The sequence below is a fragment of the Drosophila takahashii genome, chromosome X, assembly GCF_030179915.1.
Source record: "Drosophila takahashii strain IR98-3 E-12201 chromosome X, DtakHiC1v2, whole genome shotgun sequence".
Lineage (NCBI taxonomy): Eukaryota > Metazoa > Arthropoda > Insecta > Diptera > Drosophilidae > Drosophila > Drosophila takahashii.
The window spans coordinates 17,911,859-17,935,296 of NC_091683.1; the positions used below are offsets into that span (position 1 = coordinate 17,911,859).

Consider the following 23,438-nt stretch of genomic DNA (forward strand, 5'->3'; position numbering starts at 1 on the left):
AAAACGGAAAAGCGACTTTTTGTTTGGTTGGGAAATGAAAATATATACTTTTGATTCGTAGTATTTATACAATTGGTCCGCTTAAATGCTAGTTTCCAGAGCTGCTTTACTAGCTTTTCGTGGCCACCTCTTCGGTGTCCATGGGCGTGGTTGCTGCTCCTTCGCCCGAGGATTCAGATTCACCTTCAGCTTCACCTTCGACTTCAGCATCCTTTCCAGCTTCTGCAGCTGCCGCGGCGGCCGCCACTCGCGCCTCCTCGTACTTGTTGGTCTCGAACTTGCTGAGATCGGCGCCCAGCAGCCGCAGGATGTGGATGGTCTCGTCCTTGTGGACGTAGGCGCGCAGGCTGGAGGTGCCGCGCCAGCCCACCGTGTACAGGGTGAACCGCTCGTCCACGTACTTGAGGATGCAGCTGCCCACGCCTGAAACAACGAAATTATCCATTAGATTTCGCCATTATTTGTGACACCTTTTAAGGGGGAAGATACATATAGAACTGTGATTTTTTTAACCAATAAGGAATTGCGCTGGGATTTCTTATATAATTTAAACCAATTTTTATTTTGTTTATATCCTTCAAAATGGCAGCCGTGGGAATTTTTTTGTCAGGCTATATTAAGATCCGATTTTTATGAACCAAGTTTATTTTGTTAAGAAATATTGTAGAAACTGTCTGAACCTAACTGACATGGAATATCTCAAAAACTATGCTTGTGGCACTATTTCAAAGTCAAAAATCTATTTTTTTTCATAATTTGTTTGCTGTTTTTGGCTAACAAACATACTTCAACGTACAAATTTCTACATTAAGTAGGTTCAGGCAGTGGGCAATTTTATTACAAACATCTCTGTAAAAGCAGCATGATGATGTTTAAAAAAATGTATATATAAAATTTATATATAAAATTATTTTTTAAACTTTTTTTTTTTCAAATCAAAATCAAAAATAATCATTATTTTTTGATCTATATTTGTTTTGCTCACAATAATAATCATTATTCTTTGAGCGCTTGAAAAAAACTCAACAAATAATTATTAAATTGGAGTAAAATTTATAAAAATCAAGAAGTAAAAAATCATTGCGGATATAGATAGAGCATACAAATAGTAGTCGATTGGTATAATTTGTTTGTTTATACGGCTTCTCCAAGTGGATGATTTTTTGCTTGAAAAATACTTCGATAATCATTATTTCGGTCCCTGATTTAAAGTAATGAAATATATCTACTGCATAAGAAAGGTGCCGTCATCGTGGTATAAGTTGCAAAATATTTCGAATTTCTTCGTGAAACTATCATGACACATTCCTAAAGAGTTACGCTACCAATTTAAGTAACAAAAAAAATTAATTTTTATTTCTTTAAGAGCGACTCACCCAGTTCCTTGCAGCGCTCCTGGGTCTCCTTCCGCAGCTCGTGCGTCGACGGCGGCTGCGTGGGATCGGTGCAGTTGAGCATCATCACCAGATCCTCGCGCTCCACTTGAATGCGCCTGCTGGCGCCCATGAACGCATTCGAGGTCTGCAGGCCCTCCTGGGCCAAGCGGAATGGGTGCACCGTGTGCCGATTCTCGCAGCGCACGAAGGTCTTGACGCCCGTGTTGATCATCTTGATGTTGTGCTCGTTGTTGACCACCAGATCGCGTATGCGGTCGGAGCAGTAGTAGATGTTCTTTTTCTTGTCGGTAACGCAACGCGTCAGCAGGCAGCGCTGGCTGAGGGACTCGTCCAGCTGGTAGAACTCCTTGATGGCCGCGTAGTCGGCATCGTTCTCGCCGAAGAACACATAGGGATCCTCCTTGTAGCCGTGCAGGCGTCGCTTCTTCCGCTGCGGTCCCCACGGCACCGATTTCTCTTCAATGGGCTTGCCCTCCGCATCCAGTTGGGGTTCTTTGACCTGCTCGTTCTGCTCCACCACGGCGGCCACGTCGTTCTTCTCGAAATCCAGCCGACGACGCTTCTCCAGGACGGCCACAAAGAAGCCGCCGCTGTCCTGGAGATGCGGCAACACGCGCAGGCACTTCTCCAGGCCTATTTTCTTCATCTCCTCTTCGGGCAAAGGGAACATGCCGGGTCGTATGATGGTGTGCAGGCTCTCGGGCACCTCGTCGAAGCTGGTGAAGATCTGGTCCACCTCCTTGGTGGCCAGCTTCCACTGCGTCATCCCCGGTTTGTACTTAAGACCCGGCACTAAATGTCCGGCATCCACCAGCTCCAGTGCTCCGTCGGCCTCCTTGAGGATGCGCTGCAGCACCGCCTCGTTCTCGATGGGATTAAGCGAGCAGGTGGAGTAAACCAGGCGACCGCCCACCTCGAGCATCTCGGCGCCACGCCTCACAATCCTGTACTGAATGCCATGCAGGTTGTAGGCCTGCGCCAGGTTCCACTTGAGCCAGATGTCGGGATTCTTGCGCAGCGTGCCATCACCGGAGCAGGGAACATCGCAGAGGATCTTGTCAAACTTGAGGATGCCGCGCGAGCCATCCGACTGGGTGACCAGCAAGTTAGGAAAAGCGCTGCTGTCGTGGTTCGTGACCAGCAGGCAGGGCGAGTTAAGGCGCTTGGCCTGGTGGACGAGCATGTAGCACCTATTGTTGTCCACATCGTTGGCCAGCACGAAGCCGGGCGGTATCTTGTGCTCCTCGGGCGCCGCATGCAGGGCCTCTATGAGCTGCGCCGTCTTGCTGCCCGGAGCGGCGCACATGTCGAGCACTTTGTCCGTGGGTCGGACATCCAAAACGATGGGCGGAATCATGGAGACGGCCTCCTGCCGGCTAATACCACCAGCCGTTGTCTCGACGATGAGGAAATTGTGCAGCCTGTAGAGCGGCTCCGAGCGGCGGATGTCCTTGCGGGTGAGATGCAGCTGGTAGGCCAGGCCATTGGGATACCAGGGCAGGCACAGCGGACGCTCCACCTCCTCGGGCCGCTTCTCGTGCAGCTCGGCCACCGCGCGCACATATTCTGTAAAGAGTTGGGTTTCAATGATGGAGAGCAGGGCCTTCGCTTCGTCCTTGAAGCCCGTCACCCGGAAAGTGGTGGGCAGGTTGTCCCTGATGGAGGCGAGGAACTGCGTCCACTCATCCTCGTCTGCGCAGATTGCCTGCAAATGGTAGTACTTGATGAAGGCGGCGTTGTCCCGCTTGATCTCCTCGTACGGCAGGGCGCGGCGATCGGGGCGCTCGGGAGCCTGGAAAATGGGAAAAGCGGAAAATAGAAAATGTAGCTAATGTAGGGAAAACTTGATCAGAAAACGTGGAGTTTACTTACGTTCTCCCGCTTTTGCCGCTTGCGCGCCGCAAAGGGATTCTGCTTCTTGTTTCGTCCCATTTATCAAGATTTAGCTAAAACTTATTTATTATCTTTATTAAGTTAAGAAATACGGAAAAGCTACGTTTATTTATTTTCCAACGAAACGAATAAATAAAACGTGTTCGCCGGCTGACTGGCAACACTGGCCGTCGAGCGTTGCCAGACTGCGACGGCTTGGTAAATAAATGAAAGTTATTTTAAACCCGTTTATTATAACACTCTGCTTTTAAAGCTTAATTCATATTTTAGGGTGTCGAATTAAATGCAATTTATTAATTTAATTTCCCTGCTATAATGCCACCCGCACTTCCAACCGAGTACAAAATTTGGCGCCAAAACTGTATGTCACAACTATCGATATAAGAAAAGCCAGTTTTGGCGGGAAAGTAGATATTTAGCTAAAATAGCTAAAATTATTATAAAAGGGGGATTCCCTAAACTGTTGAATTGCTGAATTGTTGAAAATTCAACAAAAAATTTCAGCAATTAAGGGAACGACCCAAAATGGTTCCTGTTGAATTTTCAAACAGCTGTTATTTGTTGAAAAATTTCACGGAACTTAAAGCATGTAAAATTTGATTTATTATTGCTAGTTACTCTCTAAAAGTGTTACTAAGGTAAAAAGAACCACAAATATGCTTTCTAAGTTGATTTTAAAATAAATAATGCGTACTGGTGATACTAAAATGTTACAGAGTTGCCACGACTTTTAAAAAAAGGTGACAACTCTGGCTTTTCAGCAATTCAACAAAATTTTCAGCAGCCCCGAGGCTGATGAATTGCTGAAATTTCTGAAAGTTGACTTTGTATGGAACAGCTGATTAACAGCTGACCAAAATTCAACAATTCAGCAATTCAACAGTTTAGGGAATCCCCCTAAAATAAACCCGTTGGCAATAATTAAACCACTTTGCTTTTAAGCTTTAATTTATATTTTAAGAAGTCAAATAGAATGCTATTTATTGATTTAAATTCCCAGCTATAATTCCACACGCTCGGATGAAGTACAAAAATTGGCGCTAAAACTATATTCACAACTACCAATATAAGAACGGTCAGATTTGGCGGAAAAGTAGCTACTATTATCAGTATTAATAATTATCAACTAAAATAGCTAAAATTATTATAATATAATTTATTGGCATTAAAATTAAGCCCTTTAAGCCTTAATTTATGTTTTAAGCAGTCGAATTGAATGCAATTTATTAATTTAATTTCCCTGCAATGATTCCAACCGCACTTCCACTTGAGTACAAAATTTTGCGCCAAAACTTAGCGGGAAAGTAGCTATTTAGCTATCGTATTAATTATCAACTATCGACTGATACCGATAGCAAGCCACTGCAATCGAAGCTTAAATTTGGCTCTTCCTTTTTAAATTCCCCTTAATTTAAAATAATTTAAACTTAAATCAAGATGGACACACACACACCGCCGACGCCCAGCTCGTGCACCCCGCCCAGATCGACGCCCGAGGGCATGGACGACATCCAGTACCTGCTGCACCTGGAGGCGATGCGTCGTTTCCAAGAGGACGCCCGCAATGTTAAACGCCAGGTGGAGGAGCAAGTGCGCTCCTGGCTGGACGCCAAGTGCGAGTACCAGCGGGAGTTCGGCCGTCTGGCGAGGCTGCTCAAGTGCGGCGCCCTGCAGACGACCGTGGATGCCCAGCGCTGCCCCGATGTGCAGCAAATTGCCCAGGCGTCCAAGGATATCGAGAGTCTGCGCAGCAAACTGAGCAGTGATCTGCGATCCGCCAGCCTGGACTCCCGGGATCTTGAGCAGTGCCTGGAGCAGCTGAACACCGCCCACAAGCCACGCCCCAATCTCCGCCGGCAGCAGCGGGAGTTCGCCCAGAACCAGGAGGCCTTCAACGCACTGCGAACTGCCGTCGATGCGGCCGAAAACGGCATGGAAATGGGCATGATGCAGGTCATGGATCGCCTGGTGGCCGACCTACGCCCCCCGAGGGACAACTAACCCGTCTGTCGTCTCAAAAGTGTATATATATTTGTAGAATATAAAATAATTGATAACATTAAGAACGGAGAATTGCGAATGAGGAGTCCAAGCGATGAGGTGTTAATCTGTAAAGCATTAAAATGATGTATTATGATAGGCAGAAGCGGAGTAATTACCATTTGGAGCGCTTGGACCAGTCTTTGGGCGTCCAGTGGAGGCACTTGGAGTCGATGCGAATCTTGCGCTTGTCCATCGCCCGCCGGTGCTGCTCGATGGTGTCCCGATTGATGCACACGATGTACTGGCCCTTGTAGTAGTTGATTAGGTTCAGGTTCTGTAGCGTGGAGATGACGTCCTCCTTCTTGATGGACGTGCATTCGCAAATGTCGCTGGAAAGAGGAAAATACTGAAGTTAACAAGCCTTAAACAACGAAAAGAGCTAGTTACTTAATCGTTATCGTGGGCTTCTCGCCGTCCGTGCTCGGATTCTGGCTGATGAAGATCTCCAGTATGGTCTGCGCCCAGTAGGAGCGATACGAGAGCAGCCCCAAATCCGAGAGCGGCTTCTCCGGCGAGCCCGTCTTGCCCTCGAACTTGGACAGCTCGTAGCTGAACTCGATGAGCAGCTTGCCGTAGCCCTTGCGCTGATACGGCGGCATGGTGAGGATGCAGGCCACGTTGTAGTCCTCGGTGCTCTCCTTCTCCTTCGAGAAGTAGCCCACAATGTGGAAGCCGCGCGAATCGAACTCGGTCATAACGTAGAACAGAAACGGATCTGTGTCGTAGTAGAGCGTCTTGTGGTCCAGAAAGAGCTTGGCCAGCAGGCACAGGTTCTGCGCATACACCTTGTTCTTGCGCCCGTCGATCTCGAAGAAGGAGATGGTGTGCTTCCGGTAGATCTCATTACCCGGCGGATGCCGCAGATTGCACTTGGACAGGTGCCGCTCCAGGCACTTCCTGCTCTTCCTATACTTCAGGCAGAACTCGCAGATGTAGATGCACGACATTTGGCACAGCTCCTGCGGATATGGCGAGAAGTACCAGGGCTTAATGCGATGCCTGCCCAGCTCGATCATCTCCACGTTCTTCATGCGCGTCACCACGTCGTCCTGGTGCGTCACCATGCTGCCCGATTGCCGCGGCGTCGGCGTCTTCCCATCCTGCGATCCATCGCCATCCTCATTGGCCGGCGTTCCACTGATTAGTCCATCGCCTGTTACATGCACCGGCGTGGCTGTGGGCGTCTGTGGCGTGCTGGGATGTGGCGGATGGGGAGGCGGCGCCTGCTGCTGCGCCTGCAGGCTGTGGTGGCCATGGGCCGACCCACCATGCACCTTTCGCTTGCGATTGATGCGTTTCTGCAGGGCTGCTGCCAGATTGTTGCCATTCACCAGCTCCCCGCCGCTGCTGGGCGTCCCGGGAGGAGGCACCGGGGTGGCAGGAGCAGCGGGAGGCGGAGCACTGCCCGTGGGAGCACTCGGAGTGGAGGGAATGCCCGGCAAGCTGGCGGAACCGGGATGTTGCGGGGATGTGGGGCGGGAGACGCTGCCGGCGAGGGAATGGTGGCGCTGCGGGGTGGTCACCCCGGTGCTGGTGCCCGTCTGGGAGCCATCCCTCCGCGGGAATTGCACCTTTCGCGTGTACAGATCCTCCTCGTTGACCCACTCATCCAATCGCTTGTTGACTGAAAATAGGGAGGAAATTGATTTGAATGGGAAGCTATATTAGGAGCCTCCCCACTCACAGTCCACATAGTGCACGTAGAACTGCCGCCGGCCGTCCAGCTCCTTGATGCTCACAATCTCCGCCAGCGGCCAGTCGTCAGTTTTGTGCATCCTGACGGGCAGACGACATCCCTCGGTGAGGGCGGCCTGGAAACGCAATAAAACTCTAGTCAGTTAACCAAAACAGCACTAGCTATCACCCAACCCACCGTCGACTCGCAAATGGAGGCCACATCGTCGTCAAACTCATATTTGTGGTTAATTTTCATTTGTTTATGTTCCCTGTTTTTTTTTTTTGCGTAAAATAAACAGCCCCGTCTATCGACCTATCGATAGGCTCTACCCATCAGTGACATCAGCGGTTTAAAAATATCGATGACCCGTGCAGTGTTGCGCAGCGTCGCCTTCCTTCCCCCTGGTAGTGCTGCAAAACACAACAACAACTCGTTCTCTTCGGTTCGGAATTTTCATGTGCCTATGCAATTAAACGATTTCGGCCGCTTACAGACAGCTGTAAGATAATAAGAGCAGTTATCAGATAATCGAGCCGTTCGAGGGGCAGTTAATGGACGCAGAACTCGAGTGCGCGGCTGTGTGATACCTTCTTTTCGATTGCCAAAACCCAAAAACCACAAAAAAAACGCCGAGGTCAGAAAAATGTACACAGGCGCATACCTGCGCCCGTGTGTGTGTGCCTGTGCCTGTGTGTGTGTGCGTGTGAGTGCGCAGAAAGTTATACAGCTGTATTCGACTGGCGTATTTATCAATAAATAACTACTGTGATCGCCGGAAAACTCCAATTACTGGGTAATTGTGCTTGCAACTGTGGGCCATATTCGCCCAAATTCCCGAAAGCCAGCGAATTGGCAGGGAAAAAACTGTGGCAAAATGACGTGTTTTGCGCTGGTGTTGCCACTGACAACAGCCGCAGGGCTGCCAACTTGCTGGGGCATTTGTTTTAAACTTGGTTTTGTTATTGCTAATTAGCTGGGATAGGGGTTTCTAAACTGTATTGGTTAATTAGTTAATTGTGGGAAACGCAAGGATTGCCAGGACCTCGCTTAATCGCTTAAGGATAGCCTATCCCTAGCCGGAGTTGACAACCCTGCCGCCTTCTCCAGCGCAGTTGGCAACACTGTGCGGCTTGGCAGGCAAAGCAAAAAAAAAAAAAAAGCGGAAAAGAATAGAAGGAAATATGGGGAAAAAACCTGTGCTTTTTAAAGAAATATGAAGCCAGCGGGCCGCAAAGGGGACGCCAAGGCGAGCAGACACACCCACCACCACCCACCGCCCAACCGCCACTTGTCCGCATAACCACAACAACAACAACAAATGCCGCAGAACAGAGTCAGTGGGCCAATATGTCTCATTTGCCATTTCCATTTTGGATTCACCCCCTTTGAAAACCCCCCTCTCAATTTGGAGCCCCGTGCGCACACATTTCCGTATTCCCTTCTGGCCACTAATCAATCCAATTCGCAGGGACCTACGTAAATGCCACGGCCAGAGATTCGAGATTCGCGATTCGAGATTCCCAGTGACGACAGGCCTGTCAAGTGCAGCAGGAGTCCCGAGTGATACGCCATAGGTGGGCCCCCCTGTAACTCACAGTCAGGAATCCGGGAATCCAGGAATCCAGGAATCCAGGCGGCAGAGCACTTGCAGCCGCGGTGGCGACCACACGGCGGCTGGGCAGCTGGGCTTCCTAGGAAAACCGAGGAGAGGCAACAGTTAGTAAGTATATAACTTATATACTATATAGGGAAAACCCTCCTCTCTCTATAAGAAAATCCTCTAAAAATAACTATCTTCACCCAACAGATTCGAGCAATTCGAATGGCATTTGTTTGTTTCCACCAAACGACCAAAAGATGAACAATGAACAAACGCCGTCATCATCGGACACATCGGCGGATCGTGTGGGAGGATCTGGATCTGGATCAGGTTCTTTATCTGGTACTGGATCCGAGTCAGCTATCAAGCTGCCCATTCCGGACACGCCCATCGTCTCGATTGCCGCTGGGACGATGAGCGAGAGCACCACGACGACCACCGCCACCAAGACGACGCCGACGCCGTTCCCGCAGGAGCAGCTCATCACCATGATGTCGGACCATGTGGCGCAACTTGACGAGGCTTCTGTTAGCCAGGAGGCCAAGGGAGCAGTGGCGGCTACCAACCATGTAGCAACCAAGAAGTCATCATCCCCCAGTAATAGCCATAGCCACGCTACTAACCACGCTGCAGCGGCAGAAGCTGGCAAAGATTCAGGAGCAGCAGCAGCAGCAGCAGGAGGGGATACATTCTCGACCGTCTTCGCCATGCTGAACGATACGCAAGGCGAAGAGCTGTCGCGACCAAACCGCAGAGTCCTCCAATACGGGGCCACTGCCAAGGGCAAGACCCAGGACGATCAGAATGTCGGCAAGCGACAGAAGAAGAAAAAGGTGAGTGAAAGAAATATAGAACAATATTAAGCAGAATCGCAGTTAATGATAATAGTTAAAATAATAGAGATCTACCAGTTATTCTGTTAGTTTAGGCAAGATTAATAGAATAAAATAATGTTCAATTGAGGGGTGTTTTATATAAAAATAGAGCTATTATAGAGAGCTATAAATATTATAAAATATACCAAGCATAGGAACAGGTTCCTAAATCAGAATAAGTTTTTAATATTTCATATATTTATTAAAGATGATATTAAAGGTACAGGTTTCTAAATCCAGGATATATTTATAATATTTAATATATTTATTAAAGAAGTTTTTAATTTTTCATATATTTATTAAAGATGATATTAAAGGTACAGGTTTCCAAATAAGGATATATATAATATTTCATATATTTATTAAAGATGATATTAAAGGTACAGGTTTCTAAATCAGGACATAGGGGCTGTCCATATATTACGTAATCACCTAGGGGGGGGGGAGGGGGTCATTGAAATGATTATGTTTGATTACATGGGGAGGGGGGGGGTCTTGTACAATGGGTACGTAATGATTTTATTTTAATTTTTTATTTAAAGAATTTTTTTAAAAACTTTTTTCCTTTAATTATATCTACAAACCAGGGACCAAAAATAAGTGTTATTGTAAATTTTTCATACAAAAAAATCACGCATTGTAGTTTACAAATCCGTAATGATTTTTATTTTTTGATTTTTATAATAAAACTCAAAAAATAACTGTTATATTTTGATTTTTATGAATAACAGTTATTCCCTTGACATTTTTGAAAAAATGAAATAATTAAAAAAAACATGATTCCCGTGTTTTATATAACTTACTAAAAATTTGTTAAAAAAGGCAACCGTGCATATTTTATACCTATATTTTTTTTTAAATTTATTTTACCCACAAAATCGCCATAAATCAAGTTTGAGTTTTATTTTTGATCACGACGAATAACTGTTATTTGCCAACTTTTATAATAAAAATCAAAAAATAACAGTTATTCCTAAAGTTTTAATTTACAAATCAGAAAATAACTGTTAAAGTGTGATTTTTAAAATAAAACTTATAACAGTTACGGTCCCTGCTACAAACTTAAATAGGAAAGCAGAGACAAAATTTTTGTAGGGGCTGGGCGGCGAAAAAAAGAATGTTTAGTGGTTCGATCACACGAAGGACGCGAAGACCTGGAATGGCTTGACGAAGAGTATGTTGGGGATAATATCAGCGTAGACGAACCGAATGTGTCATACCAAACTTCATTTATAAACAATATTAAAGATTGGGTTGCATCTCCGTTTAAATCCACAGATTAAAACAAAAAAAATTTTATTCTGGGGATTACGTAATCATTGGGGGGGGGGGGAGTTGTTTATTGAATGATTACGTTTGATCACCTGGGGGGGGAGGGGGTCAAAAATCACCAAAAACGTGATTACGTAATATATGGACAGCCCCATACGTATTTATAATATTTTTTATATTTATTAAAAAGCATTTTAAAGTTTACAAAACTTAGACTCACATAGAGAGTTGCGATTTATTTTACTGATTTAATATTCCACTAAAAAAATATTAATTTAAATTGAGTAAACTATCTTGATCAGTCCGATTCCTACGTCACAACGCTTTGGTTTAAAAATGTTCAATTACATATCGATATAATTGAATAAACATTCTATAAATATCGTCTTTTTTCTTTGCAAAAATAGTTCCCACACACACACACATACTAGCACATTTGCACACTCATTCACTTAAACCATAAACTATAAACTAAAATAAATAAATGTCTGTTGCTTGTAGATGATAAATTTTGTTTGCAATTAACTTGCGAAAAAAGAAAACAAAATAATATGAATGGGCTGCAGGCGATTTATATGGTTCACATGGAAATTTATCATATCATATAGCCTCAAAATGTATTTTAAATTTTACTTGAAACTTGGTTTTAGATTAGGATTTAAAAAATAATGGTAGAACCTTTGTAAACATTTCTTATAAATTATATACTTTCAAACCAAAATTGATCTGTAGTAAAAATGTATCAGATCGCAATCGTCCGGGTTTTTATCAGCAATGACTAAATTATTTTGTAAACTAAATTCTTTCGCACCCCCCTAATATAAGTTTTAATTTAAATTGAGTTTTGGAAGCAGTAACGAAGATAATAGCAAAAAGATTAAAAAGAGATGGTTTAAAAGTTAGTACCTGATGTCATCTCGCTCTGGCCAAAGATATTGTTGGGTTCTCAAAAAGGTACCGTTACCTTTGGCCAGATCAAGGGTTTCACACATGCGCAATTGCTCTTATACCATTGCAAATCGAAGAAACGAAAGACAAACGAAGGAAATTGAAATTGAGAACAGAGTTCATTGGAATTTCTGCAGATTGCAGTTGGATTTTTTTTGAGCAGCGATTACGATTGCTATTCCAAATTCCAAAACCGAATCGGAGAGGCAGGAGAACCGCATAAAACCACAAAGAGCGACTTTATCTAGCAACAACATTGGCCAAAAGCCGCCGCATTAACCGCACAAGTTCCTCGTTTTTCCCCATTATTATTACAATTCTTTTTTATTTTTTTTTTTTCGTGTGCAACACCATAGTTTATTTATTTGAACCGTGCGCTATCTGATACTCCCATAACTCCGCGCTCGGTACTCAAACAGTTTGCTTGGGGAACTTGGAAGGGCATGTGTTTGGAATAAGTAGAGCTCTCTTCTGTTTTTCCATTTTCTCGCTTTAAGGTTAGGTCCGAACGATTGTTTATGTGTGTGCGTGTTGGCTGGAACCAGAAACCTGAACAGAAATCGTTAAAACTAAGAAAATACTTTTTACTCGTTTGCAGACAAAATACGATACCTGGGAAGATAGCGATTTTAATGATCTCGACGACGCATCATTGAAGAAACTTCTCGAGGAGGCATATTGGTATCGAAATCCTGGCGACAGGAAGAACAAGAGCGAGCGATTTCTGGTAAGTTTTGGGTCTACATAGAGTTATCTTATTATTATTTAAGTTTATACTTTTTCAAAACCTGGTAACATATTGTTATGAAGGAATATTTCTTTCTAGATCTTATAGATGTAAAATATTGTTATGAAGGAGTATTTATTTCAAGATCTTATAGATGTACAATATTGTTATGAAGGCATATTTCTTTCAAGATTTTATAAATGTAGATATAAAACTATATATTTAAGTTGTGCAGCCTTTTTTCATTTTAGGTAAATATCCAATTCTTTTAAAAAGATATTTTACAAGATTATCTTGTAATAAATATGAAAAGTATTTAGAAAAATATTTAAATATTCCAAATTCAAGCGATTTTTAAGATCTTTTCCTCCAAGTTTTTATCGATGTACGTTAAAATTTGGAAGGGAGAGATTTTTGTTGAGAAACCCCCGCTTTTGCTCATCAGTCTTATACAAGCTTTTTAATTCTCCACCCCCTTTTTCCCCCCCAGCAAATGCTCAAAAAGGCTGAGTACGACGAGGAGATCTCTTATCGTGCCATCAAATCCTGCCTCACACTCAACCCATCCGCACTAGCGTCCAGTGCAGCAGCGGCGGCAGCAGGCTCGAGCGGCGGGGGCAGCAGCAGTGCAGGGCACAACAGCGGCTACAGCTCCACCTCCACCTCCACCAATCACCGGTCGACGGATCCCGGCCAGCAGCGGCACAAGCAGGGCGGCTCCCTGCAGGATCTCGTCGAGGCGGCGCACCGCAGTGAGCTGGCCACCACCTCGGCGGCGGCGGCTGCAGCGACGGCGGCGGCAAGCCAACGTTTCAACTGTGATTACCAGCTGAGTGGCCGCTCCAATCGCCGCCAGCAGCAGCAGCAGCAGCAGCACAACCAAAACGCCACCTCCTCCGCAACTGCATCCGCATCTAAGAAGATCAAGAACTCATCCGTCTCGGGCCGGCAGCGCGAAGGAGGCAGCCTGCCCAGCAGCGTTAACTTTGAGCCGGCAGCTGCCATGGATGCCAAGCAGCAGCAGAAGCAGCAGCAGCAGGAGGGATCCGGATCATCGGCAGCAGGTGGCAGCAAGAACCACAGCTGCAGCAGCCTGCCCAGCCATCTGGGCGATCGGGATCCCGAGGCGGGCATCCAGTTCGACATGGACGAGGACGAGGCGACGGGCGGCGTCGCCATTAGCGGCGTCCCACACGACTACCTGTTGGAGGTAAGCGATGATACGCTCAAGAGGTGGGACCTCCGAATGGACGGCAGTCTCTGGGAGATAGCAAGGGCCCTCGTTAAAGCAGATTTAAGCGATAAGGCGGTAAGATAGAAGGAGAGAGAGGCGCGTTACTACTGGGTTTCTTAGTGGATAGTCCTAATCCGTAAAAAAGCAATGTGTGTGCCCTCAATGTCGCATTAATCACTCTCATAAACATATATTCCATCATTATATTCAAGTACCTGAGTGTTTGTCCCTAAAACCGATCGAAAGTACTTAGTTTTAACTCTGAGTCGAGGGATATTTGTTTGGAAAACGTAGCTGTAGATTAAATTAAATGCTTAAAAACTTATTTAACCCTTTATTTTCCCCTCGCAGCAATTGGAGCCCCAGAATCCCTCGATGACGTTCCTGCTCGACGCCCTCAGTGGCCAGCAGCCCAAGCAGCCGAAGCAGCCGGCGGAGGCCCGGGAAGGCGGTGCCGCCAAAGAGTTCCTAATCGACGACCCGCTGCACTTCTCCGTCCTGGAGGTTTCGGCCAGGAGCCAGCTGCAGCAGCAGGCCCACTATCTGGCCGCCCTAACCGGGCAATTCGGTCTCGGGCTGGAGGAGCAGAAGCGCAAGGTGGAGGCCGGCTATGTGTCGCTCAACGACAACTACACGGCCTGCTCCTCGGTTTACGGCGGCGGCGCTGGTTCGCCAGCTGCCATCGAGGGCAGCAAGCCCTCGACTTCCTCCGCGACCTCTTCCGGCGGCAGCAACTGCGGCGGCGGCGCCTCCTCCTCCTCCGACGCGCTCTCCGGCGAGCTGCGTCCCGCGAAGATTGGACGCATGGTCGCTGGAGCAGCGTCGACGGCAGCTGCGTCGATGGGTGGCAAGGCCACAACGGTGAGTGGAGTTACTTTGTTGCAGGGTTCGGAAAATAACACACTCTGTTAAAAAATTGTAGCTTACATATGTTAGAAACATAAATAACACACACAGTTGATTTGTGTTATTAACACGACGTGTTTTTTACACAACGTGTTTTTAACACAATGAGTTCTTGACATAAAAACGTCAGAAATATATATTTTGAACTAAAAAATTCACGGTTTTCTGTAGTTGAAAAAATTAAAAATAACAATTAAGATATCCTGGCCCAATATTGATTCTTAATTTTTCCTTCGATTCGTTAATGTCCATAAAATGTAATTTTCATTTGTGTTAAAAGCACAGTGTGTAAAATACTCGTCGTGTTAATAACACATTGTGTAAAAAACACAAAAATTATTTTTCACATTTTACCACTTTTGTTTTTGACACACATGTCAAAAGCTTTGCTCACACTGTAAAATACAATTTTACATGTTAAAAACATGTGTTAAATTTCGAACCCTGCTTTGTTATTATTATAGTCATTTTATAACCCAAACCCTTCTTTCACCTCAGCGCCAGCTGGACGAGAATGGCAATGCCTTGAGCGATGGCTTTGGAGGAGCCACTGGAGTGGCCACCAGCAGCAATGGAAACCAGTTCACGGCCTTGATAACCACCACAGTGGGCGGCAGTGCCACCACCTCCTCCTCGTCGGCCGCCCACCGTCAGAATAGCGTGTCCACGCTGCTCTCCACGGGCACGAACACCACCACCACGGCCATGGCAGCCGCAGCGGTGGCTGCATCCTACAGCCAGCTGCAACAGGCGCCCAGCGGTGGAGCTGTTGCTGCCGGGCCGGGAATAGGCATTGGCATCCAGCAGAATCCCACCAAGCAGAAGGCCAAGAAGAAGTCGCAGCAGGAGAGGAATACGACCACCGTGGACGTGGAGTCGGTGGCCGGCTATCGGGGCAACGATCCCGTCGAGCAGCTGGTCAAGTACATCGAGAACGATGTGAATGGCGGAGGCGGGAACACTGCAGCGGGGCAGCGCAAGAAGGAGCGCAAGAAGCAGAACAAGCTCAAGAAGAGCAACTCGCTGGAGGAGCTGCGCAGCTGCTCGAAAATGGAGGTGGACGATTTGAAGCGCCAGTCGGCGACCACGGAGATGATGCGTCAGAAGAAGGGCCCAAATAATGCTGGCCCAAGCGGCACTTCCTCCTCCGCCGCCGCCGCCGGTGGCAAGCACAATTCGGCCTCCGTGGCGGACATAAACAAGAATTGCAACAAGGAGCAGCAGCAGGTGCAGGTGCAGGTGCGGAATTCGAGCAGTAATCCGGGCGGAACGCAGCAGCGGAAGGGCGAGCGGCGATCGTGGGGCACCGAGGAGCTGCAGTACCTGGGCGACCGCCAGGAAATGTCTGCAGCCTGGTCGGAACCCGAATCCCTGGCCCAGAAGCCACTCACTTCGCTGCCCGCCTTAACGCGCATGTCCGAGCTGGACGCCCTGAACACTGTGCTCTCCGAAACGGCCGAGTTCCATGTGGTGACCAAGAAGAAGAAACCAAAGAAGCAACGCGCCGTCACCATGGACGATGCGGCGGTGGCGGTGGCGGCGGCGGCCACCACGGGTGGCAATTTGCAGCGCATGCAGCAGATCACCAAGTCGGCCTCCTCGAACATGATGTCCCAGCGGATGCACTACTACACCAGTAGCAACAACAACGGAGGAGGAGCAGGAGTAGCTACCTACAAGCAGCAGCAGGAGCACTACCAGGCGCAGCAGGGCCAGCACCATCATCATCATCATCATCACCACCACCATCATCACCATCATGGCGGCTCGGCGGTTTCCAATCAGGTGGATGGATCGCGTCGCAAGTCCACCTCCTCCATGCCGCCGTCGGAGAAGTCCGACTCCAGTGATCTCGACTCGGTCCACTCGCTGCCCATCCAGACGGGCAAGAAGAAGAGCCTGGGCGGCGGCGGCGGCAACAACAAGCAGCGGGCGGCGCAGGCCGCCAGTCAGCGGCAGGCGAAGCAAAATAATAGCTCACCGGCGCCCATTTCGTATGCGGATATTGCGCGCAACAAGCAGGAGGCTTTGAACCAGGCCGCGGCCAGCGACACGGAACTGGAGCTCAAGGGCAGCAAGTCCAAGTCGCGGCCCGACTTTCCAGAGCTGCCAGCAGGGAATCAGCAGCAGCAGCAACCGATCGTTGTCAGCAATCAAAATACGGCGCCGTCCTCGTCCAGTTCGATTAGCTACTCGCAGAGCCTGAATGCCACGCCCGCCAGCAGCAGCAGCGATGCGGAGTCGCTCAACTCTCCAGAGCTCCAAGTGGTAGCCTGCAGCCTGGCCACGTCCACGAGCAGCTGCGGCAGCGGCAGCAGCAGCAGCAGTTCCAGCGCCAGCACCTCCTCCACAGCCTCCTCCTCCGCCTCGCCGCCCGCGCTGCAGAAGTCGAAGAGCGTGGAGCACGACGCCAGCTACAGCTGCACAAGCAGCAACCTGGACCAGCAGTATCCGGCGCTGGAGAAGACCGTCAAGCGGCACAGCACCAACAATGTGTCCGTGGCCGTCGCCTCCTCCTCGGCTTCGCTGTACAACTTTGCAGCGGCAGCCAAGCAGCAGCTGGCGGAGAAAGCCGCTGCAGCAACAACTACTACCTCAACTGCAGTTTCAGTTCCAGCTGCTCCTGGTTCGTCCTCGACTCCCTCGCCTGCTGTCAAGTTGAAGGCCAAGCCAAAGGAGCTGTCTCCCAGCAGCAGCAGCAGCAGCAAGAAGCCTCCTAAAGAGGAGGCGACGTCGTCTTCGTCCAAGGCGACCATTAGCACCAGCACCACGACCACGACCACGCAAAAGACCACGGCTGCCACGCAGACCGAGGGAGCCAAGAAGCTCAGCAGCAGTAGCTGCATTGCCAAGGGAGCCGGTGCCGTTTTGGAGGCCACCGCCGGCAGGAGGGCGGTGATTATACTCAACGATGATCGCGAGGCGGGCAGGAGCAACAACGAGTTCATTTTCGGGGACTTTAACGAGGATGAGCTGAAGCTGTTCGACGATAATTTAGAGGATGAAGTGCAGGCCGCGAATAAGCAGCAGCAAACGGAGGCGGAAGATGAGGCGGAAGATGCAGATCAAACAGAAGTGGAGAGCCGGGAAAAGGAATCGCAGCAGCTGAATGATTCGGGGGCCGCTTCAGATGCAGTCAACAGCTCGGCCAGCCTGGATATGCTCTCGATTTCGGCGGAGACGGGACAATCGTCGCCGAGCGCCGCCAGTCTGATTAACTCGTCCACGCCCTCGGGCTCTTCGTCCGCGTCGGCCAGCACCTCCACCTCGTCGTCCTCGATTTCGTCCTCCTCCTCCTCGGGCAGCAACGGCAACGGCGCCGCCTGTCTGGCCTCCATTTCGGGCATGCTCGGCCAATCAGTGGCCAATCAGTCGGGGGATAGCGGCATCTATGCCGCAGCCAATACGTCCATCAAGGAGCAGGTCAACAATTTCCTCAGCAAGGCGAGCAGCAGCGAGGAGACGCTGCCGAGCACCAACTCGATTTCGATGCAGCAACTGGAGACGTGCAACGACATTGAGGCGGCCATCATAGCCGCCGCCCGTGCGGCAGCCGCTGCCCGGAGCACCAGCTGCAGTCGCAGCAACTCGCAGGAGCAGGAGCAGCAGGCCAAGACAATTAGGTCGAATTCAAATACAAATTCAAATCCCAATCCCAATCCGGAGACGAAAGTAGCCCTGCCCGTGTTTATGAACTACAACGACGACGACGAAGAGGACGACGAGAGCTTGCAGGAACTGAGCTTCATGGCGGACCTTAAGGATGCTGCGGCCACGACGTCCGCGGAGGCGGAGGCTCAGGAGGTTACTGTGCTGCCGCCGCCGCCGCCCTCGCGACCGGCGATGATGACCAACACGGAACTGATTGTCGACTACATCGCCAACAGTGAGAGCAACTGAAATATTTAGGAATTCATTTAGATTTGCATAACTAACACGTTTTTCTTTTACTTTTTCAGCCTGGAATGCCATTGCCAATAGCAAGTATGTCACATACTACAACGAGCGGGAGCAGGAGACCTAGAAATCAGATCAGCAACAGCAGCAGCAGCAGCAACAGCAACACCAATCGCAATAGCAACGTCAGCAATATCGGCAGCTGAGAACAGGAGAGAGGAGTTTAGTTCGAATTGCATGTTCCGATGTTTATATTTCACTTTTTTTTTTTTTACTTTGTGCTGGGCCATCGTTTATACATCTACCGATATCGTACATACACTATAAATAATTGCTATAACAATACGCTTTTATGCTAATTAATGTAACGAATCAATGGATTCGAGCGCGGCAGCGGAGGATCAGGATTGTCAGGATTGCAGGATTGTCAGGATTGTCAGGGTGTGTCTGTGTTTCCAGTATGAATGCGAGCGAGTGCCTGAGATTAGGAGTATAGGATCTATTTAGATGCAGGTCGATAATCGCCAGGAGAAGATCGAACACGAACCCTCAAACCGTTCGTACAGCTGTGAATAAGAAGGGAAACATTACTAGGAAAGAGGAAATTAGAAGAGAAAGTAATCAGAAGATCAGAGGATCGAAAACAAGCTACAAGTGGATATTTATTTAACGTTAGTTGACCGCGATTTAACGATGCGATGCATAGTGATGTTCAATCAAGCATTTGGATCTGCTTTTGTTAATTTACAACCTTCTGGCTCCTTAAAACGCAACGTTTTACCATTACTATTACTATTACTGTACTTTAATTATTATTACTACTATTACGCAAGCGTTTTTTTTTGTCTTTGTTTTTTAAACGCCCCACGAGATCATCGGAGGGCGTGCTATATTGCAAAAGCAGAAATTAAAACTAATCCTAGTTCTTAGACAGAGTCAACGTCGCGTGTACATATATATATGAGACCAGAAGTTTAGGAGGCAGTTCGACCATTGAGTTTATGTGTTAGAGAGAGGAAAGAAAGAAAGAAAGAAAGCCCCACGGAAAATATTTGATATGTGTGTGTATGATAACGACTATTTAAAGTAAACTATGTAAGGCCCGCTCCTTAGCTCCGGCTAGCCATAAATAAGCCTCATGAGGAAAGTATGTTAGACAGCATAACCGCAAAACAGAAAACAGAAAACCACAAAAAACCAGCAAAAACACTAAAAACTATTATGCACTTACGAAAAATGCCGCCGTTTAGCAGGGAGAGCCTCAGAAGGTCTCTCCGAAGGGTAAAAAATAAAAGAAGGATAGTAGATATCGTAACCATTAAAACAGAAAATCGTAAAAAAACCATACAAAAAAATAACAAAAAAAAAGTTGAAGAGCAAATGATTTTGGAGACGGAGAAACAAAATAAACGTTAAGTGAACTCGTAGCATAAAAAGCGCAACTAAATTGCTATATCTAGGAATATACATTATATACGCGCATCTATTAACGTAACCTTTTTTTTGATAATGCAAAACGTTAACCGTTTAAAATCGAGTAATTAAGAGCAGGTAAACAGTTTAGTGTGAACAAAGTGTCAGAATAAAAATTAGAGAAACAATACAGAAGTGAAATTATCTAGCGAGCGAATCGAGGAAACCTATTTAAAGCTAATCATTAAAGAACCCGATCTGGAACGCCTACTCTTTAAGACCGAATAAACAGAACAAACAGTGCGAAATGTTTTCAAATCTATGTGAAACTGTTTTGCTTCAATTGGAATTTTATGTGCTGTATATTTTGAGAATAAACGTAAAGTAAAATACCGATAAAAAAAAGCGAAGACAAGTATTCAATATCAATTTACCCCGAGTCCTGTACCCTTAACCCCCGAAAGCCCCGCACGCAACACTCGGCCAGAGCTGTTGCTGTACCGCTCTAAACCATGTAAACCGTATAAACCATAGGAAACAGAATCAAAAACTAAAGCCAGAGAAATTTTAACTAAGTTGCAGGGAGGACGATATATGGAATATATGAAATATATATGTATTTGTACCACACGCATTAAGGAGAGTCTAAGAGAAACACACTAGTTTACCAATTTGGCCCTTTTGGCGATGAACTTATATTTTCAAATTAACAAGAAGTTGTTGAGATCAAGCGAATGATCGGTTTAATCAGACGAAAATGTATACTTATATAACTGAAGTGTAATTTTCCAAAATGTTTCTAAACTTTTCAATTATTTGAGATCAATCTATCTACCTTTGTATAAATTATCTGCTGGTTGGACCTATCGTTCCCGGGATGTCTGTTTAATAACCACTTTCTTTCCGAATATATCAAAAAGATTCTTCAGTTTTGTCTTTCGATATACATTTTCTATTTCTATTTATATTTCGGTAAACTCAAATTAGCCTAAGAAACGTGTTTTTAAAGACGTACATCTTTCGTGTAAACTAGTGTTATATACAACCACTAAGTCAAACTAAGCCAATGTACACTGCAACAATTTTAGACAATTGAGAACTAACGAGAATCAAGAAACACAAGAAACCGAGAATATGGAAAACAAAATTTAAAATAAATTATACGCTAGGCCAGTAAATAAAACTAATACTGAAATATTATAAATTACATATAAACAAAAGGAAAAACACAAAAAAAAAAAGTTTCTTATGTGTGTATTTATGTAAAATATATATTGTAGCTGTGTGTATGTGTATATAATTAGTAAATTGTGACTCGAAAAACAAACAAAACATAGAAAGCAGAGAGGCATATGAAGGAGAAGGATCAGGATTATCGGATTATCCCCGCTATAAAGCTATATAGTTAACCCCCATTTTCGATAATATTCGTAGGACGAGAGTGGCTCGAGCTTGGAGTTTGGAGGCTGCCATTTGGATGTCGGCCAACAGACCAAAACTAGAATTGTTTTAGTTCCGCCTTTTGATTTTGCGTAGCTAGTGTATTGTTCAATTTATCGGTTATCGGACATTGGATATTGGATATCGGAGTAATCGCTCGAGTTGCGTACAGTTCAACCCGCATTATTTCCGTCTTGAGTGCACTTGTTGAGTTTGGAATACAAAATAACAATAATTGGTAACGGAGTGGAGTGGCGAGAATTGGAGCAGCAGAGAGAGCACAGTGGGAACTATAATCATAGATATACATACATATACAAGAATCTACGACTAAGTCTATTGGATAGCAAAAGAAGAACTCTATGAAAAGAAAACACCTATTTGATACTTTAGGCCAGTGTGAATGGATCGAGTTGCAGATCAAGATGTTTATAAGCGTGTGAATGGAGCTAACTCTAAATTCGGCAGAGGTCTAGTACGGGGTCTTAAGTTTTCGATAGGTCGCGGGTTACTTACAAAAAATGTATCAGATTTTCAAAACTTAAGATATTCTATCTCATCTATCATTTTGGGTTATTGTAATTTTATTGGAACCTTTAAACATAAAAATCGCGATTATGGAGTTAATTCCCCGCACTAGACCACTGCCCTAAATTTATATAAATGTATACATACTTCTATATACACATATGTACTCGACTACTACTACTGACGAAGCCTACTAGTAACCCCCGATTCCCAGGATTCCCAAAAACCCCCGAAAATCCCCGAACCCATCCATATACATAACTTATACATACCAATATTTGTACATGCGAAAAACATAAAAAACAAGAAACGTTTTTGAATGGGAAATCGAAATTTAATTTAAAATGTGTTTAAAATATATAATATACTGGAGAGAAGTGTATTTCAGTGGAGAATCGAAATAAAAATTAACAAAAAAGAGAACTTTCGATTTTCCATCTTTTCTTTTTACTACTAATGCACGCTTTGGAATGATTTTGGTGTGGGACTACGGACTATGGACTACGGACTATGGAACTCGGACTACGGATAATGGCTCCAGATGCCCTACAGTTAGTACTCCCGCCTGGGAACTGGCAGGAGGCGACTGGGATTGGCGGGCCCAGTGGGGGGCAGCTGCTTGCGGCGCCTGTTCAGACGGATGAGGGCGTCCACGACGAGATCGATGGCCATGTTGCGGTCGCCGCTGATGAACATGTTGTCCAGGTGATCGCAGAAGGACTCGAAGCGGCGGCGCTGGCGCTCCTTGGGCGGCATCCGCTGGACCTCCTCGTCCTCCTGGTAGTCTGCATCGAACTCGAACTGCTGCTCGTTGAAGACGGACTCCGGTTCCTTCTCGAAGCTCATCACCTTGACCAGCTGGTTGAGCAGCTGGAATTTGTACAGCTTGGCGGGCTTGAACTCCGGGACGCGCAACTGGGGCAGCTTGGAGCGGCTGCTCTTCTGCGTCTGAGCAGTGCGACCTGGACGCACTCCGTTCACCCACTTCCTCATCAGCGACATCTCGTGCAGATGGCGATAGTCGTCGATCAGGGAGCTGCGCTGCAGGCCCACGGAGGCCAGCTCCTCGTCGGTCAGCCGGTCGATCCTGTACAGGCGCGCCAGGGCCTCGTCCTTCAGATGGCAACAGCCGGCGAACTTGAGTTTCCGCGACTTGGGATCGGTGGGATTCGGCTTGGTCTTCTCACCCGGCTGCTGGGCCATTTTCTTCGTATATTCTATGTCTGGGAATTTCAGGGGATCTTGTGGACGGAGCTGGATGTGTGTGTATGCTCGAATCGGGTGACTGCTCATTGGAGATCTAACTCAGAGACGACTCTTTGCTCTGATCCTGGAAAATAAAGGGCAAAACAGGGATTGTAACTAGACGGTGAAATAATATGTGATTTCCATAAATATGTTTCTAAGTATAAAACACATTTTAATAATTCACATTTTCCAGTAATTTATTTAAAGAATTTATACAAATAAGTATATTCAACTAATAAATTACAACGATGGGCTTACAAAAACTTAAAACTTCATTTGACCAAATTTTATACCGGATCTACGAAAAAATCTGATTATATTTGTACAAAAATAATATAA

General features: G+C 46.5%; 5 protein-coding genes across 13 annotated transcripts; 2 read left to right on the top strand and 3 right to left on the bottom strand.

Annotated features, from left to right (window-relative positions):
* Positions 1 to 16: 16 nt before the first annotated feature.
* Positions 17 to 3,464, bottom strand: Nsun2 (tRNA (cytosine(34)-C(5))-methyltransferase Nsun2). The gene is made up of 3 exons (XM_017156569.3): positions 3,270 to 3,464; positions 1,377 to 3,189; positions 17 to 423 (listed from the first exon to the last, which is right to left on the bottom strand). The coding sequence occupies exons 1-3, from the start codon at positions 3,327 to 3,329 to the stop codon at positions 110 to 112; spliced, it is 2,187 nt and encodes a 728-aa protein (XP_017012058.2). The 5' UTR covers positions 3,330 to 3,464; the 3' UTR covers positions 17 to 109.
* Positions 3,465 to 4,644: 1,180 nt separating this feature from the next.
* dgt4 (dim gamma-tubulin 4) lies at positions 4,645 to 5,436 on the top strand. Its single transcript, XM_017156565.3, has one exon. It carries the CDS (start codon positions 4,728 to 4,730, stop codon positions 5,289 to 5,291), a length of 564 nt encoding a protein of 187 aa, XP_017012054.2. The 5' UTR covers positions 4,645 to 4,727; the 3' UTR covers positions 5,292 to 5,436.
* On the bottom strand, positions 5,298 to 7,331 carry Tip60 (Histone acetyltransferase Tip60). The gene is made up of 5 exons (XM_017156564.3): positions 7,207 to 7,331; positions 7,018 to 7,144; positions 5,721 to 6,957; positions 5,450 to 5,662; positions 5,298 to 5,398 (listed from the first exon to the last, which is right to left on the bottom strand). Coding segments are annotated over exons 1-5 (1,638 nt in total). The 5' UTR covers positions 7,267 to 7,331; the 3' UTR covers positions 5,298 to 5,397.
* Positions 7,332 to 7,423: 92 nt separating this feature from the next.
* Positions 7,424 to 19,813, top strand: tyf (twenty-four). 9 transcript variants are annotated; one of them, XM_070218835.1, is made up of 8 exons: positions 7,424 to 7,645; positions 8,480 to 8,731; positions 8,819 to 9,444; positions 12,305 to 12,433; positions 12,924 to 13,742; positions 14,019 to 14,528; positions 15,072 to 18,459; positions 18,533 to 19,813. In XM_070218835.1, the coding sequence occupies exons 3-8, from the start codon at positions 8,869 to 8,871 to the stop codon at positions 18,595 to 18,597; spliced, it is 5,487 nt and encodes a 1,828-aa protein (XP_070074936.1). In that variant the 5' UTR covers positions 7,424 to 7,645; positions 8,480 to 8,731; positions 8,819 to 8,868; the 3' UTR covers positions 18,598 to 19,813. The 9 variants fall into 9 exon arrangements, with proteins under 9 accessions (XP_070074936.1, XP_070074933.1, XP_017012049.2 ...); XM_070218832.1 differs by lacking the exon at positions 7,424 to 7,645 and adding an exon at positions 7,664 to 7,804; XM_017156560.3 differs by lacking the exon at positions 7,424 to 7,645 and adding an exon at positions 7,664 to 7,804 and having other exon boundaries at positions 12,924 to 13,643.
* A 2,350-nt stretch (positions 19,814 to 22,163) lies between these two features.
* LOC108067506 (uncharacterized) lies at positions 22,164 to 23,157 on the bottom strand. The gene has a single exon (XM_017156543.3). It carries the CDS (start codon positions 23,142 to 23,144, stop codon positions 22,404 to 22,406), a length of 741 nt encoding a protein of 246 aa, XP_017012032.3. The 5' UTR covers positions 23,145 to 23,157; the 3' UTR covers positions 22,164 to 22,403.
* Between the last annotated feature and the right edge of the window lie 281 nt (positions 23,158 to 23,438).

Excerpts from the sequence above, each read along its gene's own strand:
- Nsun2 (XM_017156569.3), bottom strand. The coding sequence starts at position 3,329 with ATGGGACGAAACAAGAAGCAGAATCCCTTTGCGGCGCGCAAGCGGCAA. Across the intron at positions 3,190-3,269 it reads AGCGGCAAAAGCGGGAGAAC|GCTCCCGAGCGCCCCGATCG; the intron begins GTAAGTAAACTC and ends CCCATTTTCCAG. Across the intron at positions 424-1,376 it reads GGAGCGCTGCAAGGAACTGG|GCGTGGGCAGCTGCATCCTC; the intron begins GTGAGTCGCTCT and ends TCGTTGTTTCAG.
- dgt4 (XM_017156565.3), top strand. The coding sequence starts at position 4,728 with ATGGACACACACACACCGCCGACGCCCAGCTCGTGCACCCCGCCCAGA.
- Tip60 (XM_017156564.3), bottom strand. The coding sequence starts at position 7,266 with ATGAAAATTAACCACAAATATGAGTTTGACGACGATGTGGCCTCCATT. Across the intron at positions 6,958-7,017 it reads CTACGTGCACTATGTGGACT|TCAACAAGCGATTGGATGAG; the intron begins GTGAGTGGGGAG and ends CCCTATTTTCAG. Across the intron at positions 5,663-5,720 it reads AAGCCCACGATAACGATTAA|CGACATTTGCGAATGCACGT; the intron begins GTAACTAGCTCT and ends TCCTCTTTCCAG.
- tyf (XM_070218835.1), top strand. The coding sequence starts at position 8,869 with ATGAACAATGAACAAACGCCGTCATCATCGGACACATCGGCGGATCGT. Across the intron at positions 9,445-12,304 it reads AGCGACAGAAGAAGAAAAAG|ACAAAATACGATACCTGGGA; the intron begins GTGAGTGAAAGA and ends ACTCGTTTGCAG. Across the intron at positions 13,743-14,018 it reads CAGATTTAAGCGATAAGGCG|CAATTGGAGCCCCAGAATCC; the intron begins GTAAGATAGAAG and ends TTCCCCTCGCAG.
- LOC108067506 (XM_017156543.3), bottom strand. The coding sequence starts at position 23,144 with ATGAGCAGTCACCCGATTCGAGCATACACACACATCCAGCTCCGTCCA.